The sequence below is a fragment of the Podarcis cretensis genome (assembly GCF_951804945.1).
Source record: "Podarcis cretensis genome assembly, chromosome: 13".
Lineage (NCBI taxonomy): Eukaryota > Metazoa > Chordata > Lepidosauria > Squamata > Lacertidae > Podarcis > Podarcis cretensis.
The window spans coordinates 30,561,896-30,581,662 of record NC_137182.1 but is presented as its reverse complement, the minus strand read 5'-3'; the positions used below and the strand labels follow the sequence as shown (position 1 = coordinate 30,581,662).

At 40.0% G+C, this 19,767-nt stretch overlaps 2 protein-coding genes across 2 annotated transcripts in view; one reads left to right on the top strand and one right to left on the bottom strand.

Moving 5' to 3' along the window:
• The window catches only part of LOC307200549 (olfactory receptor 5AP2-like), a gene marked incomplete at both ends in the record, with an annotated part of 240,442 nt that overhangs the window by 19,114 nt on the left and 201,561 nt on the right, over nucleotides 1-19,767 (top strand). The gene's annotated exons all lie outside the window — the stretch shown is intronic.
• On the bottom strand, nucleotides 5,930-6,883 carry LOC307200404 (olfactory receptor 1G1-like; the record flags this gene model as incomplete). The annotated part of the gene is made up of 1 exon (XM_079948945.1): nucleotides 5,930-6,883. One exon carries the CDS (start codon nucleotides 6,881-6,883, stop codon nucleotides 5,930-5,932), a length of 954 nt encoding a protein of 317 aa, XP_079805071.1.

The following is a 19,767-nucleotide window of genomic DNA, read 5'->3' as shown; positions in this document are numbered from 1 at the left end:
GCAGACAAAAATGTGCTTATTAGAATAAATTCACACTTAAATGCTGAAGCATTTTCATGAGGGGTTTTTTTAAAAAAAAAAATCATAATAATTTTCTGTGGAAATGTGGTGAACTAAATTTAATGTTGGAAAAACTGGAAACTGAAAGAACTTAATTTGACAAAGAGCATGAGAAAAGACCTCTTGTATCAAGTCAATCCTTCTTCCCACAGTTGTCATCCAAGTGTGTCTTGGAAGCTCACAAGCAAAGCGTGAAGGTGATGACCATGGGATTAGCTCTCTGCCTTAACAACTTTACAGATTGGTGGTGGGATATAATAACAAACACACAAGCATGCAGGATGAATTTGTGTGTGAGTCTAACAGCACACTTGCAATCTCTGTGGTGGTGGCTACTCTCTTATTATAAGAGAATTTTAAAAAACCCTCCCATTGCATATCATTGTGTATAATCCTCTATTTGCTTGAATCTATTCACGAGGAAAGACAGCAATTACAAAGAACTGTACTTACATTTCTGTCCTTTGAGAGTTGCATGGACCACGGTGTTCACCTGGGGTTCAGTGCAATGATTCTCCACTTGGCCTGGATAGGTGTTGTGGAACAAGGAAGATAAGTGATTGCACAGAGGACCTGAGTCATTTCATGTCTCCAGTGGCAGTAGTTTCTTTACATATAAGGTAAGAAGTTTTGCAATAGTTTCTGAAGAGTGACGAGCTATGTGCGTATTCATGCATCTCTTCCATCAGCACTTATTTACAAGGGGCAGCCCCCTTTTTTCCTGGTACCTGTCTTTTCGGGTAACTGCAGTTTCTTATTTGTCCTTTTTTATCTCTGGGAATTAGTTGGGGATTATAGATTTTGACCTTGAAGTTATATCTTTAAGGTGTGTGTATATCAGGGTTGCATCTTGTTCTTTGTGCATTGCATGTATACATATGAACTAGTAGCCATTTCTACCCAGAGGCCCATCAGAATGATGCTACAGCATGCTATTCTAGTGTTGATGTCATGTTATCCCAATGGCTGGGGGGGGGGGGAGTATGACAGCCGCAAATGGGCAACTGCCAGGAGAAAACACCACCGCTACCAACAGTAAACTCTCCATCTTTTTAAAAAATATTACTCTCCACTCTCTCGGCTCTCTCGGCCTAAAAGCGGAGATGAGCACCACACCCCATAGTTGAATTCGACTGGATTTAACCGTCCAGGGGTCCTTTACATTTTTACCTTTACTCTCCCCTCCAATCAATTAAAGGTACTCAGTGTTTGCAACCTGAGAATTGCATTGTAAATTAGGTAGAGGACTTGTTTCAACACTTTTACAGTATATGTGTGCATTATCTAAAAGAAATAAATCATTTTTCTTTCAAACGATTGATTTTCTTTCATTCAGACCGAAAAAGTTAATAAACAAAAACATACGGATAATGAGTTAACTATAAAACTCTGTGCAAATTTATTTGAAAAGTAAATCACAGCTATTTCAATAGGACTTACTTCCTAGGAAGTATACACAGTGTTGTGAGTTGGGGGGGGGGGAGGTGGGGAGGCTGTATGCCTGAGTACCTTCAAATTCCTGGACCCAACAAAGATTCAATTGCTGGAATTGGTAATGGCCCCTAAGTATGGTTTGTTAAGGTAACAAAGGAAGTGACTCTGTGCCATAGGCCAAATGGGTATACCCTCTCCCTCGATTCTCTGGTAGTTAGAAAGACAAAACGCCAGAGTTGAGGTGTGAGAGCTAGAAGCTATAAATTAGAAGCAGCCTGGGCAGCTGAGACATGGAGCCATGTCTGATTTCTGCTGGAATCCAAAGCTGTGGCTATGGGAAAAGCAAGAACTTATTGGGGTGCTAATGCTGGCAGCCCCTCCATCATAGGCTCAGGTTGTATATATGTATATATCATATCCTATATCATATCCTATATCATATACCATATATCATAAAAACACCACAGTCTTCACTGTTCCTCATTACAAAAGGAAGCACTGATCCTGGGTAAGTTCCTGCAACCCCTGGAATCTCGTATTGCTCAGAGATAGGGGTAGTGTGTAACAATAGGACTGTAACACGGTTGCTGTAATCAGATGGCTATTTTTCCATCTATATCATATTGAGGACACATTGGAGGGTGCATCTAACTGAACAACAGCTGATAAAGATAAGTGGGTTTCCTTATCCGAAAGCATGGCAAGGGAAAGTGGGATGAAATATCTACTATCAACTGTGCAGTGGGAATGATTCCAGGAGAGGGGATGTCAAATGAAGACCACCTCAGGACCTGTTCCACCTGCCCCCACCCCTGTTCTACCCTGGGTTCTGGGTAGATTCCATGGGAGATTCTGGATTCCATGGGAGAATGAAAGGCCTGGTAGGAGGGGGTAGTATCTGGAGAAAGCCCTAGCTTTCTCATAGTCTATTTCTGTAGGAAGGATCCTTTTTAAAAAATAAAATAATATAATATTTATTACTTTTAAACCTTACAAACAAGAAGAAAAAGAAAAGGAGAAAAAAAGAAGAAGAAACAATACAATACAATATATAAACAATACACCACACAACATTAATGCATTAAACTAAACAACACAGAACAAAAATAATTTTAAAAGATACATCATACCATTTCAATGCCTTATCTTTCATTCCCTTGTTTCATCGACTTCCTCTCACCTCCCTTTTTGTATTCCACTTCTATTAATTGTTTCAGCAAATCCTTTCCATCTTTCACTATTTTCTGTCATATAAATATCTTAACTTATTTTAACCTTATTTTCCATTAATACTATAATACTTATTTATGCTTAACTCCTTATAACACTTCTACTAAGGCCATATAATTTCATTCCAACATTTTTCTAACACTCATTAATTTTACCATATTTCTATAAATAAACTTTAAACTTTTTCCAATCTTCTTCCACCGTCTCTTCTCCCTGGTCTTGGATTCTGCCAGTCATTTCCGTCAATTCCATATAGTCCATCAACCTGGTGCTCTTCTGTCCGAGGCTCTTCACATTTATACATACACTTTACTTTGTCTTCTGCTGATCTTGTTCTTAATTTCCTTTCTTTGATGCTGAAGAGTAGGTCTCGAGGGAGCTCCAACCTAACAATGTTTTTATTCCTTCTCAACATGTCATCCACATCTCCGTGGTTAAAACTAAAATCCAAAAGATATTTCAGGACGTGTTTCAAAGTCTCTCCAAATCTGCAGGTCCCCACAACTCCAATTTCCTCCTGACCCAGGTCCAGATCCCAAAGGTCAGTAAATCCCTGCATGAGGTGATCTATCCAACTTTCCTTCTCCAGTCCAAGCAGGGTTCCAATCTGACTTTCTCTGAATTCAATCATAGATGGCAATAACTTGTAATCATCAAGTTGCCTCTGTAAGGCTGGGACTCTCTTCCTCTCCACTTGTATTACTTTAGGTTCAACAACCACAACTTTCTCCCTCGCTTTCTCTACCATTTGGCATGTCAAAGTAGATTCCTGTATTGGTTCCTGAATAGTTTCTGTGTAGATGTTCACTTTTTGTCCCAAATTAGTCTCTTTTTGTCCCAAAATATCAATTTTAATATTCATCACATCCATCTTTTTATGGAGCTGTTTCAATGACTCACTTATCTTGCATAGTGCAATCACTAAGGCTTCTTCTGTTGACATTCTCAAGCAATCCAAGGTCAATCTCACGGTTTTCTCTTGCAGCTGGAGATTCCACCAGCCCAACTCTTTTAACAATTTCAAAGGCTCCCTCTAGAGGGAAACAATTTCTGTTTGTATCAATCCTTTTAAGCACAGTTCAAGCAGTAAAATTAGTTTCAATTTTCAGCTACTTTTACTCCTTTTTAAACGCAGAAGGAGACAATGAAAACAATGTATTTCTCTTATTTAACTAACTGTCACAGTCAATGAACATTCCCAAAAACATCAGTCTTACTAGCAGTCCATTTCCAGGTTCAGAGCGGTGGTGATCCAACTTTCTTCACTCTCTCCTGCAGGCTTACGCGATCCAAAATTTCCCCCCTCTTCTCCTGCCTCCAAGGGGGGTTTAATGATTTTAGCTGTTGGAAGTTTAATCCTTTACATAGGACTTTCCAAGACTTTAGCTTGCAAATTCTTTGCTTCAATCTATTTACAAAAGGGGAAGGCGGACTTCCTGTTTGAAACCTCCCCATTTCGGTGCCAAATTAAGACGTTTAAAAATCCAATTTTCCGTTCTACTCACGGGTAGTTGTTTAGAATCAAATTGTCACAGGAAAAAGTCAGCGCTCTCCGGCAACAGCTATGCGGCTTCACTCCATGAAAGAAGCAGTCAATTCGAAGCACCGCACCGCTCACCCCACATCGCTCCGGATACCGAAAACCAGGTCTCCCCGCGAGTAGGGGAGGCGCAAAAGGTGCCAGCCGAATCCCACGTTCACAGGCTTCTCCCACCTGCAATTTTTAGTGGGTCTCCGCCTTCGCCGTGGCGGCCAGACCCTAAATTCCATGGAGCAAGTTCCTCCCGATCAGAGGAACTCCGCCATTGCCGGAGGCGCTAACCCGGAAGTCCTCCTGTAGGAAGGATCCTGATAACTTTTAAATGTGTTAATATTGTTTACTGCTTGGTTTGTTTTAAAAATGAAGTTTTAGGTTACTTTGTTCACTGGCTTGGAAGTATCTGTATCCTGAACAGCAGGTTATATATTAAATTGCAACAAAGTAATAATGGACAATATAATATTATATTTGTAAGGGGGTCAAGCAAAGTGAATGGGAAGGAAACAATCTGCAATTATGTCAAAGGCAAGCATAGTATGGATCTTGATGGGGGGAAATGGAATTGGAGGGGAGTGAATATGAGAGTAAATAATGTTTATTGTGAAAAAATTCTACCTGGCATTTTATCTATAACAATCAGGAGGCAATATCTGATACATCAGGCAAAGAAGCAACAACATACAAGTTCAGTAATAAACCATCACATTTTTATAGGCACACAATCTGAGCACTTTCCATCCTTCCTACTGAAAACTTTGCCACAAAAGGTACAGTATTAGAGGGGCTCAGGATTTAGTGCCTGGGGGCAATAAGCCATGAAAGAGTGGTGCTTTCCTGCTACAATCTTGACTTCAAGAGTGAATGTATGTATGTATGTATGTAAATGCAGGATTGCAACTCCTTTACTTCTGGTGCAATAGTTCACATGTTGGTTACTTCATATGTAGTATCCTGCACTAACCACAACAGTGGTGTACTTGATGGTGTATAGGATGTGGTTCATTGCATTACTGTCAGTGACGCCACAGCCTGGCCACTTCCACATTGTTGAAACAATCAACAATAACATCCGTACACTTGACTGCTTCTGTTGAAATTCATTGCTAATGTGCAGTAAATTGAATTGAACCTACAATTATGCAAACAACAGTACCATTGTTCGGGCTTTCTGGTGTCCAATGGTAGCCAGGTAAGTGATTTATTTGCCTGTGTCATCTCCAAAAGTATGAAAAGTTACTGTAGCCTGACTCACGTAATGCACCAGGGTAGAAACTTCTCTTACTTTTGGAGATGACGGAGGCACAGGCAAATAAACTACTTATCTGCCTACCACAGGACATAAGAAGGCCTGAACAATGGGACTGTTTCTGTCACTTCCTATTAATTAGCATTCAAAATGGTAGATTATCTGTTGTCTATTGTGCGTTTGACTTTGTTCTACCTGTGTAGCTCACACCCATGTGAAATATGTTGCTACTGACAATTTAAAATGTTTGTGCTTATTCCCAAAGGATGTAACAAAAATCCTTACCAAAAGAATGCTAGGGATGAGGATGAGGAATTTTCTCTAGTACAGCACATTTGGGGGTTGGGGACTACAATTAAACTGAATGCTGTCAGCTATAATATATACAACCCAGATGCTGTCTACTGCACTTAGACTCCTCAAATTCTTCCCATAGGTACAAGTTTGCTGAATACTTTTCTAAAAATGTCTTTAAACACTCTGTTCCTCAGGCTGTAGATATAGGGATTGAACATGGGAGTCAGGATAGTGTAGAAAACAGAGAAGACTTTGTACAGATCCTTCAGTGTATCAGTCTTTGGTAATATGTACACTGTGATAAGGGTACCATAGAAAATGGTAACCACAATAAGATGAGAGGAGCAGGTAGAGAAAGCTTTCTTCTTGCCACTGTTTGAAGGGATTTTCAAAATGGTGCTGATGATGCAAACATAAGAAGTGATGGTCAGTATCATTGGTGCAACGGTGCATGCTGATCCCAAGACTGACATCAGCATTTCTGCCTGTCGGGTTTTGCTACAGGAGAGCATTAACAATGGCTCATAATCACAAAAGTAATAGTCAATTACTTTGGGGGCACAAATATTAAACTGAAATGCATGGAATGCTGTAAACACATCAAGCACAGCTCTAAGTATCCAAGGAGCAAAGGATAGGAGAATGCATAACCTACTCTTCATGATGGTTACATAATGCAGTGGTTTACATATTGCTGCATGCCTGTCATAAGACATCACTGATAAGAGAAAACACTCAGCACAAGCACAGGAACCAAAGAAGAAGGACTGCAGAAAACACCCGCTAAAAGAAATCCCATGATAGCCACTAACCAAGCTAGCCAAAAGCCTAAGGAGGATTGTTGAGGTGTAACAGGACTCTAAAACAGACAAGTTCCCCAGGAAAAAGTGCATGGCCTTGTGAAGATGGTGATTGGCTAGGACTGCTGCAGCTATAAGGAGGTTTCCAGCAACTGTCACCAGGTAGATAGCTAAAAATGCAACAAAGAGGAGAACCTGCCATTCAGGAAGAGAACTGAAGTCCAGGAGGATAAATTCTGTCACTGCTGTTTGATTATACTTTTGTCTTTTTGCCATGAGTTATTCTATCTAGAGACAATATATTTTCTAAAACAGAAATCACAAATGTAAACATGATGTGAGTGTCATCTGCTAATCCATATATTTAATACTATATACAATGGTACCTCAGGTTGAAAACTTAATTCGTTTTGGAGGTCCGTTCTTAACCTGAAACTGTTCTTAACCTGAGGTACCACTTTAGCTAATGGGGCCTCCTGCTGCCGCCGCACCACTGGAGCACAATTTCTGTTCTCGTCCTGAAGCAAAGTTCTTAACCCGAGGTACTTCTGGGTTAGCAGAGTCTGTAACCTGAAGCGTCTGTAACCTGAGCGTATGTAACCCGAGGTACCACTGTATATATATCTACCCACAGTGTTTAGATAAATCATATTGTGTAACAATTCTCTCTGATGAAGTTATGAGAGCTGAACTGAGCCATTATTATAAATATTTTGCTTCTCTATGTTGGGTCAAAATAATGATAATAATATAAGATACCAGATAGACCGATAAAAATGGCCGTGTTGTTGAACATAATCAAAATGTATGTGAGCAGTAGTGGGGAACATAAACAGAAATTGGCAACATCACTCTGAACACATTACCTGCTTTTGTAGTTCGTTTATTTCTAGCTTTTATGCCTGATGACACCAGAAGGTCAACACTCTATATAACCTTCATTCGATTTTATTGAAAATCCAACTTAGCAATGCCCTCTATATTATTTCTTTATTTGCTCTTCTTATACCAGTGAAATTGGCTTAATTCCTACAACCTTAACACACACAAAGAAACACGCACACAGGGGGTGTGGAGAGACAGATTTATCTGTCACTGTTTCCTATTATTAGGGCTGTTGTGCCATATGAAGAAGTTTACAAAATGAGGACAGACCACAAATTAGTCAATGGTTGCTATTTTTTTAAAAAAAGGAAAGTGTCTATGAGGAAATGCATATGGAGACAGAGACAGAGATTTGTCAAATATGAACATACCTGGTAGCATTTGCTTATGTAAATACATGCATGTAAGGCAGTGGAGATAAACCTTTTTTCGCAAGAGCTATGCATCAAATCCGAAGTGCACACTACAAATATAGTTGCTAGTGCTTGGCAGAAAGTTTTGACCATCGGAGCTGCAACATAAGATTTGTACAATTCTGATGTATTTACAAGCTCTGACTCCTGAAAAATGAAATGAAAGTTTGACAGATTAAACTTCTTGGTATCATCTCTGACCGTTGGTATCTTTCCAAGACTTTACCTCCCATTGCTTCCACAAATCAGTGGGAGTTCATTCAGGTATGCTGTATAGGGATTTCAGACCAAGTGGCATATTACACAGTAGAAATATGCTATAATGTGTAAACAACAAAGTAAGGCTTAGATAAACATCAGGAAACATCAGCTGCTGCTGCCACAAGTTTTATGAGACTAGTTCAAGCATAAAACCAAATAAAAAAGGAGAGAAAATGTTTATGCATTAAAGAACACAGCCTTGAACACCTAAAACAGAATACATCACGGGAACACTAATATCACATTACTTCAGACTACTGAACAGTCCAGTCCAGTCTAATTGTCAGTAGCTCTTGAGCACCTCAAGTGGGTTGGGGGTGGAGACTGTCTCTGCTCTGTCACTTGAAAATTTTCACCTGTAGACTGAATCTTGGAAAATCTACAATCCTGAGTTATATCCAATGATACAGGGGTGCCAACTTGAATAAAATATTTGGGGGGGGCAGGTAAGCCCCACCCAGCATAATCAATCACATGATGCAGTGCATGCACACCATTTGAATAGCAACACCCATCAACACTGGGGGGCCCAGCCCTCTTAAATATTCTCTTGAGGGGCAAAGACCCCCCCTTGTACCTAGGAGTTGGCTCCCATGTGATGATAGTTCTACTCAGAGTTGACACATTGAAAATAATAGCCCTGACTATGGTTAAGCAATTTAGGTACTTAATTAAAATGGGTATACTCTGAGTAAAACTAAGTTGAACACAACCCTTTGTCCCTTGCCTCATAATGAACGAGTACCCATATTTTTGCAATTTTTAACCAGTACCATAAAGGGTCTCCTAACCCCTATGCTATAAAATAGCAGAATATTTGCAGCAGCTACTGATAGAGGTCAACACTCCATCACATAGTAGAATCGGAAGGGACCCTGAATGTCATCTAGTCCAACCCCCCGCAATGCAGGAATCTCAACTAAAACATCCATGATACATGGTCATCTAATCTCTGCTTAAAAACCTCCAATGAAGGAGAGTCTACCACCTTCCGAGGGAATCCGCTCCACTGTCAAACAGCTTTTGTAATATCCCTAGAAATCTCCCTCTCTTTCAACCTCTTACACACAAACCTTTGTACCTTCAAAGATGTGCTCCCCATCAGTGCTTTGACCTCTTCTTTCAAAGTATCAGGACAGCTGGATATAGATCCTTTGGTACTTTTCCATTTCTTTCCTCAAACAAAATGTGTGACTGCAATAAAGGTCTGTACACAGTATTCCAACCTACTTCCTCTGACTACATTTTGCAGTTCTTTATTTTTACCCTGTGAAGATGTAACTTCTCTGAGCAGTTCTGCCAAAGTTTCTAATGAAAGTTCCTTTCAGAAAATAAAAGGACAAAGTGGACCTTTCAATGGAATGTATTAATTTCTCACACTTCCCTCCCTCCCTGCATTCTATAGAACGGAAATAAGCATTATGGGGAAGAAGAAAAAATATGCCCAATTATGTGTGACACATGAGGCACTGCATCTACCAGGGAAATTGCAGGCCTACTGCAGGCCTGGCAGAGTTGGATGGGAAAAAACAACATGAAGGAAGAGACAATGCATGTGCTTTTGTAAATGAGGAAAATCTTTAATAAAAAATATTTATATATTTTTTAAAAGACAACATGTGGAAGATGCCTGTGACCTCCCTAGCTTGCATCTTTCCTGCAAGGTGCATAAGTGTACCCTTGATAGCAACTTTGTGGATGCTTTCACTCTTCTAAGGTTCCGGCTTCAGGGGGGGGGGTCATGGTGTTACGAGACAAGGGCAAGTTCTCTTGGCGACATAGCCTCAAGAAGCATGTCAGGAGATCCTCTGATAACTGGGTGCGGGGTTATCAGGTGTTCCAGAGCGTTTTCCAGGTGGCCTACTCCAAACGAGACTACTGGCACCTCAACAACCACATGGGTGTTTTTCTCAAGGCTCAGGTACTGGCTGGGGGTGCTGTAGCTATTGCCTTTGATGAGGCATTTGCCACCAGGCACAGCACAATCAGAATTCATAATGGGACCTCCATAATAACAAGCTCTGACTTGTTCAATCCAAAATATACTCAGAGTCCTTTCTTTCTCAACTCTATTTCTGCCAGCTCAGCATATTTCTTAGTGTCTCCACCCATGGTTTCCTTCCCCTTCGCCAACATCATAGCTCCACCATTGGGTTGTTTCACTCCTCCAGGAAATATTGTGGAGGTCCTCTCAATTTCATTATCTATTGCTTTACCATTCCATTCTCCAGTTCTGGAAATCCTCCATCAGTATTTTTTCCCAGGTACTCTGTAACTTCTCCAGCCTCAGCTTGTCCAGTACATTTTTATTCACCATTTTTTTTTTTTAAATAATTTTTATTCAATTTTCCATATATTTTTTAACAAATAAAACAAAACAACAAAAAACAATAAAATGCAACATGTATAATTTCCTGCTCTTAATTTCATATTTCTTACTCTCCCGACTTCCTCGTACCTCCCCTTTCTGCATTCTCATGTCAAATTAATTAATTAACAAATCCCTCCCTTACTTTCAAATTTATTATAAAAACATTCATTTTCTTCCACTTAGTCATAATCGCTGTTAACCCCTATTTTTCTTATTCAACATCAATCTAGCATTCACTAATTTTAGAGTATTTCTTTAAATAGTCTTTAAATTTTTTCCAATCTTCTTCCGCCGTTGCTCTTCCCTGGTCTCGGATTCTGCTCGTCATCTCTGCCAGGCCCATGTAGTCAATCACTTTCATCTGCCACTCTTCCACGGTGGGTAGGTCTTGTGTCTTCCAGTACTTTGCTATAAGAATTCTTGCTGCTGTTGTAGCATACATAAAAAAAGTTCTATCCTTCTTTACAACCACTTGGCCGACCATGCCCAGGAGAAAGGCCTCTGGTTTCTTAGGAAAAGTGTACCTAAGTACCTTTTTCAGTTCATTATAGATCAGTTCCCAGAAAGCCTTAATCCTTGGGCATGTCCACCAGAGGTGAAAGAATGTTCCTTCTCTTTCTTTACATTTCCAACATTTGTTCTCGGGCGAATGATAGATTTTCGCAAGCTTGACTGGGGTCATGTACCACCTATAAATCATTTTCATAATATTTTCTCTCAAGGTACTACATGCCGTGAATTTAATCCCGGTGGTCCATAACTTTTCCCAGTCAGCAAACATTATGTCATGACCAACATCCTGGGCCCATTTAATCATTGCAGATTTAACCATTTCATCTTGTGTATTCCATTTCAACAGCAAGTTATACATTTTTGACAAGTTCTTAGTACTAGATTCTAACAGTTCAGTTTCTAATTTTGATTTTTCCACCTGGAAGCCGACTTTCCTGTCTAGTTTAAAAACTTCCATTATCTGATAATAATGCAGCCAGTCTCTCACTTTCCCTTTTAACTTCTCAAAACTTTGCAATTTCAGTCTGTCTCCTTCTTGCTCCAAAATTTCCCAATATCTCGGCCAATTAACCTCCATATTTAATTTTTTAACGGCTTTTGCCTCCATTGGCGACAACCACCTTGGAGTTTTACTTTCCAACAAATCTTTATATCTAATCCAGACATTATATAATGCTTTCCTGACAATATGATTTTTGAAACCCTTGTGAACTTTTACCTTGTCGTACCACAGGTATGCATGCCATCCAAAAAAATTGTCATAACCTTCTAAGTCCAAAATATCAGTATTCTCAAGAAGTAGCCATTCTTTCAACCAGCAAAACGCTGCTGATTCATAATACAATTTAAGGTCTGGCAGGGCAAATCCGCCCCTTTCTTTCGTATCAGTTAATATCTTAAATTTTATTCTAGGCTTCTTGCCCTGCCAGACAAACTTAGAAATATCTTTCTGCCATTTCTTAAAACAATCCATCTTATCCACTATTTGCAATGTTTGGAACAAAAACAACATTCTAGGCAGTACATTCATTTTTATAACTGAAATTCGACCCAACAAGGAAAACTTCATATTTGACCAAATTTCTAAGTCTTTTTTTACTTCCGTCCAGGTTTTCTCATAATTATCTTTAAATAAATTCAAATTTTTAGATGTCATATTTATACCCAAATATTTCACTTTCTTAACCACAGTTAACCCTGTCTCCTTCTGAAACTTTTCTTTCTCCAATACTGTTAGATTTTTCTCCAAAACCTTCGTTTTAGACTTATTTAGTTTAAATCCTGCAACTTGACCAAACTCTTGAATTAGTTCTAATACTCTTTTGGTACTAGATTCAGGCTCTTGCAGTGTAAGTACTAAATCATCTGCAAAGGCTCTCAATTTATATTGTTTAACTCCGACCTGTATTCCTTTAACCAACTGGTCCTTTCTAATCATATTCAGTAAAACCTCCAGGACCGATATAAAGAGTAATGGAGAGATTGGGCATCCTTGACGTGTCCCTTTTTCAATAGGAATTTCTTCTGTAACCACATTATTTACAATTAATTTTGCTTTTTGTTCAGAATATATCGCACTTATACCATTTTCAAACCCTTGACCTACCCCCATCCCCCGAAGATTTTTTATCATAAAACTCCATGAAATATTATCAAAAGCTTTTTCAGCGTCCACAAATATCAAAACAGCTTTAGTGTTAATATTTACTTCCAGTTTTTCCAAAATATCAACTATGTTCCTTACATTATCTGACAAATGTCTTCTCGGAAGAAAGCCTGCTTGGTCCCTATGTATCTCCTCCATCAAAACTACTTTCAACCTTTTCGCTAAAATATCAGCAAAAATTTTGTAATCCACATTTAATAGGGAGATTGGGCGGTAGTTTTTAAGTTGAGTCTTTTCTATCTCAGTCTTTGGTATAAGTGTGATAAAGGCTTCTTTCCACGTGTCTGGTGCCTTCTTTCCCTCCAAAATTTCGTTACAAACTTCTTTCAAAGGTTGTATTAACCACTCTTTCAAAGTCTTATAATATTTAGAAGTCAATCCATCCGGTCCTGGAGATTTGCCCAATGCCATATTTTGAATGGCACCTTCTATTTCTTGCTCTGTTATTTTCTGATTCAAATTCCCTTTGCTTTCCTGAGAGATCTTTTTCAGTCCATTTTTCTCCAAAAACTGTTCTATATCCGTATCACTCTGAGGACCTTGTTTATACAATTGTCTAAAATATTTCTGGAAGCAATCCCTAATTTCTGTTGGTTTATAGATACTCTTTCCATCCACTTCTAAATTTGTAACTGTGTTCAATTTTTGTCTCTTCCTTATTTGCCAAGCCAGCAGTTTACCACATTTATCAGCCGATTCAAAAGTCTTCTGTCTCATTTGCTTAATTTTCCACTCTATTTCTTGATTCATCAGCTCCATATATTGTGTCTGATATAGTTTAATTTCTTTCAAAATATCCTGTGATTTTGGCTTTGATCTCAATTTCCTTTCCCCCTCTTTTATTTTCTCCAAGATTTTCTCTTTTTTTTCATTCTGGCTTTTCTTTTTAATTGCATTCTGTTGTATCAAAAATCCTCTCATCACTGCTTTGCTTGCGTCCCAGATAATTCTTTTTTCTATATTGGTCCTCATATTAATTTCAAAATAATCCTTCAAAGTCTTCTGTGCTTTTTTGCAAACTTCTTCATCTCTAAATAAGGTGTCATTCATCCTCCATCTAAAGGTACCAGTTGTTGTTAACTTCATCACCATCTTTACTGCATTGTGGTCGGAGCAAGTCTTTGGGCAGATTTCAACTTTTTTTATCCTAGGTGCCATTCCTCTAGTAATCCATATTTGGTCAATTCTAGTCCATGTCATTTTAGCTTCAGAATAGAAAGTTCCCTCTCTTTCAAGTGGGTGTGTTGTTCTCCAAATATCCACTAGATCCATATTGTCAGTCATTTCAAAAAAGATTTTTGGCAGTCTTCCATCTTTTGTAACTACCTGTCTTTGAGATTTGTCCATGTTGGTCGATACTACTCCATTCATATCTCCCATCAATATTAGATTTGTGTCCGTATAGTCCATCAGTGTCTCATACAGCTTCTTAAAAAATTCAACTTTCCCCTCGTTTGGTGCATAAATTCCCACGATCAAAAATTTCTCTCCTTGATCTTGAATTTCAATTGCCAAATATCTTCCTTGTTCATCTTTAAATTTTAATTTCGGTTGCAATTTTTCCTTTGCGTATATTACCACTCCTCTTTTTTTAACTTTGTCTGATGAAATAAATTCTTGTCCTAATTTTTTATTAATGAGTAGTTTCCTATGTGACCTCGTCACGTGAGTTTCTTGTAGGCAGATCAAGTCCAATTGCTCTTTTTTTAATATGTGAAAAACATTTTTTCTCTTCCGGGGAATGTTTAGACCGTTACAGTTCCAACTTAGAAGTTGTAGAGCCATGGTCAATCTATTTATCTTCTCCTCCTGTCGCTCCTAGTAGTTCTTCTTCTTCTGTCGGTGGTTTCAGTCTATGTAGTAGATTGTCTTTGTCCAAAGTTCCTCCTCCGGAGTGATCTTGTCCCAAATCCGCCCCCTTGCAGAGATCGTCTTCGTGTTGATGTAAGAACTTGTCTTTGTCTTCCACTGTCTTTATTTTCCTTTTCTTTCCCTTATATTTAAAAGATAGGCCTTGAGGAAACTCCCACCTGAATGGTATGTTATTCCTTTTCAGTAGGACCACCAAGTTCTGGAACTGTTTTCTAGCATCCAAAATTTGCTTTGGGATATCCTTAAAAATTTCCACAAAGGAATCCTCAATTCGTAGAGTTCTCTGATAGTGCAGATCCAAAATTTTGTCCCTCTCTTCTTTTGATCTTAACGTTATCAAGCAATCTCTTGGTTTATTCCTTCTTTGCCGTGTACCAAGTCTAAATGCACTCTCTATCTTAAATTCTTCCTTCTCCAAATCCTTTCGCCAAAACTCTAAAAACTCTTTTGTTAAATAGTCCACAAGGTTGTCTCCTTCGCTCTCGGGTATTGCTCTAATCCTTAAATTCCTCTCCTTCCTCTGCATCTCAATCATCGAGAGCGCCAAATCATGGTCCTCCAACTTCTTGATAACCGGTGGGAGTCTTTCGTCAGTTACGATTGCAATCTCTTTTGCTTCCTCTGCTATCTTCCGAATGGTGGATGTTTCCTCTAGTAACTTTCCAATATATTCTGTATTGGAATTCACTTTATTTCCAAGTTCAATTATACTTTTAGTATTAATGTCTATTTTTCCTGAGATCTCTGCTACAGTTTTATTTGTTTCAGCAACCTGTTTACTGGATTCAGCAACTTGTTTACTTGTTTCAGCTCCTTGCTTTTTTAATTCTGCACCTTGCTTTTTTAGCTGGTCTAAAGATTCATTTATTTTCCCCAGCAGTTTCGAAAGTGCTTCCTCAGACATAACTTTTGTCTTTTCTTGTGGAGTGGCTGCTGCCCCAGAAGCTCCAGATGTAGAAGGCCTCCTTTTCATGAAAGGCTCAATTCCGTATTGTCTACCAGACCTCAGTGCTTTTTCTTGAGGCTCTCCTTTATCTTGGTCACTTGCCATAACCGTATCTTACAGTCAAGGTCACTCTCACACTCATATCTCCCTTTTCCCAGCAGCTGGTTGAATTCCACTCTACAGCTGTAGTTAAGCCAAGCTCCTCCAGAGGGCGAATGTAACAATTCTTCTCTTTAGAATTTTTAAAATGGAGGAAATATTCCCAAAGCATTCAAAACAGTTCCCAAATCCTTCAAAGTCTCACAAAAGCTCTCAAACGGCCACAATATTAGTCTTTGACAGATTGAAACAAAGTCCCATCAAATCTGGCAAGAGCGTATCCTTTTAAAATACAATTTAATGCAACTTTGTAGCCTTAGCGTAGTAACAGTCCGCAGCCAGCTACCCTCTCCGGCAGTCCGCTCCAGGGTCAGAGCACAGCGGTATAAATTTTCCCCTTCTATACAAGCAGGAAGTTTGAAGCAATTTAAAATACAATCTCCCCCCCACTCCTGCCTTCGAGGGGGGAAGGGTCCCAGTCTTGGATCGATGATTTAGTTTTCAAAAAGAACTTTAAAGTTAAAGCTTAGTAGATCTTTGCTTTGATGTTGCTGCAGATCGGAAAGGTAGACTTCCCTTTTAGACCTTTTCCGTTTCGGTATCCAAATTCACAATTTTTAGCTCCCAATTAGTCCTTAGATTTTATCCTACTCACGGATAGTAGATTCTTTTATTCCAATTCAGAAGAAGAAGTCAGCGCTCTCCGTCAATGGCAACGCGGCTTCACTCCGCAGGCTGGGTACGAGCGACTCTCAGCTCCACGCCACACACCCGCTGCCGTTCCAAAGCCTTTAAAAAGGCTTTTTCGCAACTTCGGGGGGGCGCAAACGGTGCCCACCGAGTCTCCAGTTCACAGGCTTCGTGCCTGTGACTTTTTAGGGTCCCCGCTTCGCCGTAGCTAGGGACCCGAACCCGCGGAGCCGATTCCCCTCAGGAGCTCCGAGGGAAACCCGCCATTAAACGATGGCGCTAACCGGAAGTCCACCATTTTTTGCATCTCTGCAGTCAGTGGGATGTTTTTCAGTATTCTCACCATACTGAGTGCTTTCTTTGAGATCCACACAGTCCTTACTTATCAAAAGTACACTCCTAGCATTCTTCTCCAACAGCAGCACGGCCATGTAGTTTCACATTACAACCAGCAGATTCACCAGTGAGGTGGAGGATCAAAAATAAAGTGAAATAAAATCAAAACAACTCAGAGCTCCTCTTAGCTGTTTAGAAACTTTTGTAGGTACGTATATTTAAATAATGCTTTTTGTTCTATTTTCTTTTGAGCTCTCTAGTGTTATCTCCTCTTAAGTCCAGCAGTCAGGACTTATTTCAGATGAGCCGTTTAACCAGCAGACAGAAAACCTCGGTCATAATTTATAGCAGTTTCAGAAGTAGTTGAAGAAAGGGAGGTTTAGTCAATCTTTGTCCAAGGACTGACCCTCCTAGGGCTATTAAGTGGGATTTGGACAAGATTGCAGTACTTCCTCTTCCCAGTCACTCACCCAAACAGCTTCCTTGAAGGTTTCTCAGTCCCAAAGTGAGAGAGCAGCCCTTCCACAGCACTGGAAGTTAATCCCTGTTATCTCTGTTCCTCAGAGATAATATGATAGCTAATGGTTATCATTAATCACCACCTAATTATGTTTGTCAATGGAGTCTCAGGAGGAGATTTCTAATGAGCCGTGATTCCTCCTCAGAAATCTGGCTTGATTTCCACCCAACACTGGTGCCTGTCTAAATTATTTCTGCTGCACTCACAAGCCACAAAATGCACCTTTCAGAATCCAACACTGATTATATCTAAATCCTAAAGAGAAATCTAGTGTGACATCTCTGGAGAAGTTGCTCTGCAAGGGAGTGCGGAATGGAGCTGGGAGTCTATCTGTTGTATGAGTTCTTTGATGCCCTTCCATGGAATCACACCCCCCCCCCAAGAGCTGTACCCTCCTTTGGACAACAACAATCACAATAGTGCTATATGTGTTTCCTGAAACAGCCCATAATTTTGTAGCTCTGAATTTCCTTCACTGAGCCATCACTTGGACTGGCAGGTCCAAAGGTCTCATACAACTCTCTCATTCCATGACCCCCCACATCTCAGAGTATCTCTCTCTTTTTTATCCAACACTAATTACAGTACATGTAAATCTTAATGGGAAAACTAGTGTGCCATCTATTATCTACTGGCAAGAGCCAGTGTGGTGTAGTGGTTAAGAGTGGTAGTCTTGCAATCTGGGGAACCGGGTTCGTGTCTCCGCTCCTCCACATGTAGCTGCTGGGTGACCTTGGGCTAGTCACACTTCTTTGAAGTCTCTCAGCCCCACTCACCTCACAGAGTGTTTGTTGTGGGGGAGGAAGAGAAAGGAGAATGTTAGCCGCTTTGAGACTCCTTAAAGGGTATCAAATCCAAACTCCTCTTCTTCTTCTTGAGAAGGCACTCTGCTAGGGATGGGGAATGAAGCTGGGTGGGTGAGTTTATCTATTGTATGAGCTCTCAGATATCAGGTTGACACCTGGAATTCCTCTGAGGCTAAGGGTGCACATATTAAGGCTCCAACCCCATGAATTCCCCTCACCCCCCCCCATTTGCTGCAAGTCTAAGGTTGTGCCAAATAGTAGCATCTCCTCTGTTGGGTGCTTTATCTCAAACATAGGAGCCAACTCCAAGGGGCTGAGGGGCTTTCACATCCCCAATAAAATATATGGGGGCAGCCCCTCCCAAGTTGATGGCCATTGCCATTCAAATGGTGAGCATGTGCTGTATCATGTGATTGATTATGCAGGGCAGGGCATACCTGCCCTCCCCCCATTTTTTCCCCATCAAGTTGGCATTCCTGATCTAAAATAATAAAAAATGTTTGAAACAGAAGACCCTGAAGAGTGGGATTATATGCTGCAATAATTTAGGCAAATGAATTTTCATGCCAATCTTCCCATAGAGATGGGCGAATAAATTGTAGTGGTGTCACAGGACTGCATTTGCCAGCTATGTCCTCATTGGCTCCACCCCAGTCTTCATTCATTGAGGCAAAAGATCTGAAAGAGAGTATTCACTGCAACTGGGAACCCTGTAAAGTCAGTGCCCTTTGCTGTAGAGAGGATTCTTTTCCTTCTATCTTTTAAAATATTTTATTGATCTGTGAACAAAAAAATTGCAAGCACAACAACAAGTAAGAAGATAAAGAATAAGAAATTTAAACCATAAAGCATCAGAGCCTGGAACGACAAAAGTACAAAGATGTATTGTGGTTCCAAAGAGATAATCAAGTATTAATTCATACAAGGATCCCCTTTACAAATAATAAAGGTTTATAAAAAATAAAAATATACTTCACCTGTTAGTTCCATCATTAATAATAATAAATATTTTATGTAATCTTAAAAGAGCCAGAAATTTGCATACAATGATGGCAATGAGTGACCATGTTCCTCATTAATTTTATAAGAAATAAAATCAAGACACAAAATAGGGGTGGGGATTCCTTCAAGCCCTACCTTTTAGATATTTTAGTTTGCGTGTTCAGACCCAGATACCTCCCCCCTAAATAAATGTACACTTTACTCAAATGTTGGTTTTGGTTTTTGGCAGAATGTAGGCCACAACTTTATTGATTACAGAAATTGACTGGTTGCATAGGCTCTGGTTCAACTAGCTCCCTGCCATACAGGTAGCGCTGACCCAGGGTTCCAGCATAGGTCAGCCAAGAGGGAACACCTGGATGAGAGGAAAGCTGGGAACGGCCAACTCCACCACCCAAATGCCCCCCTCGACTCAGGCATAGGCACAACCCCCTCTCAGGTTTTCACCAAACCATCGAGTCCTTGGATTCCTTTAACGGAATATCCTTCACATAGGGATAGCGAGAGCGTTCTCCCATCCCTATCACCTGAACCAGAGCCTATTCACAACCTTACAAGTTGCGATGATTTGCTACACGGCAGGCGAAACCCAAATGGCAACAGCCAATCAGGCAAGTGGGGGAAATTCCTGCCATGCCCCTGTCCCAAAGACAGACAACACATAACGGCATAGCAAGGTCAAGTGCAAAGCCCTAAAAGTAGGGAGAGGTGGGTGGGTGTTCCGAATGCACATGCCGAAAGAGGAAGCTCTGGGTCATGTGCATGGGTATAAATAGGTCC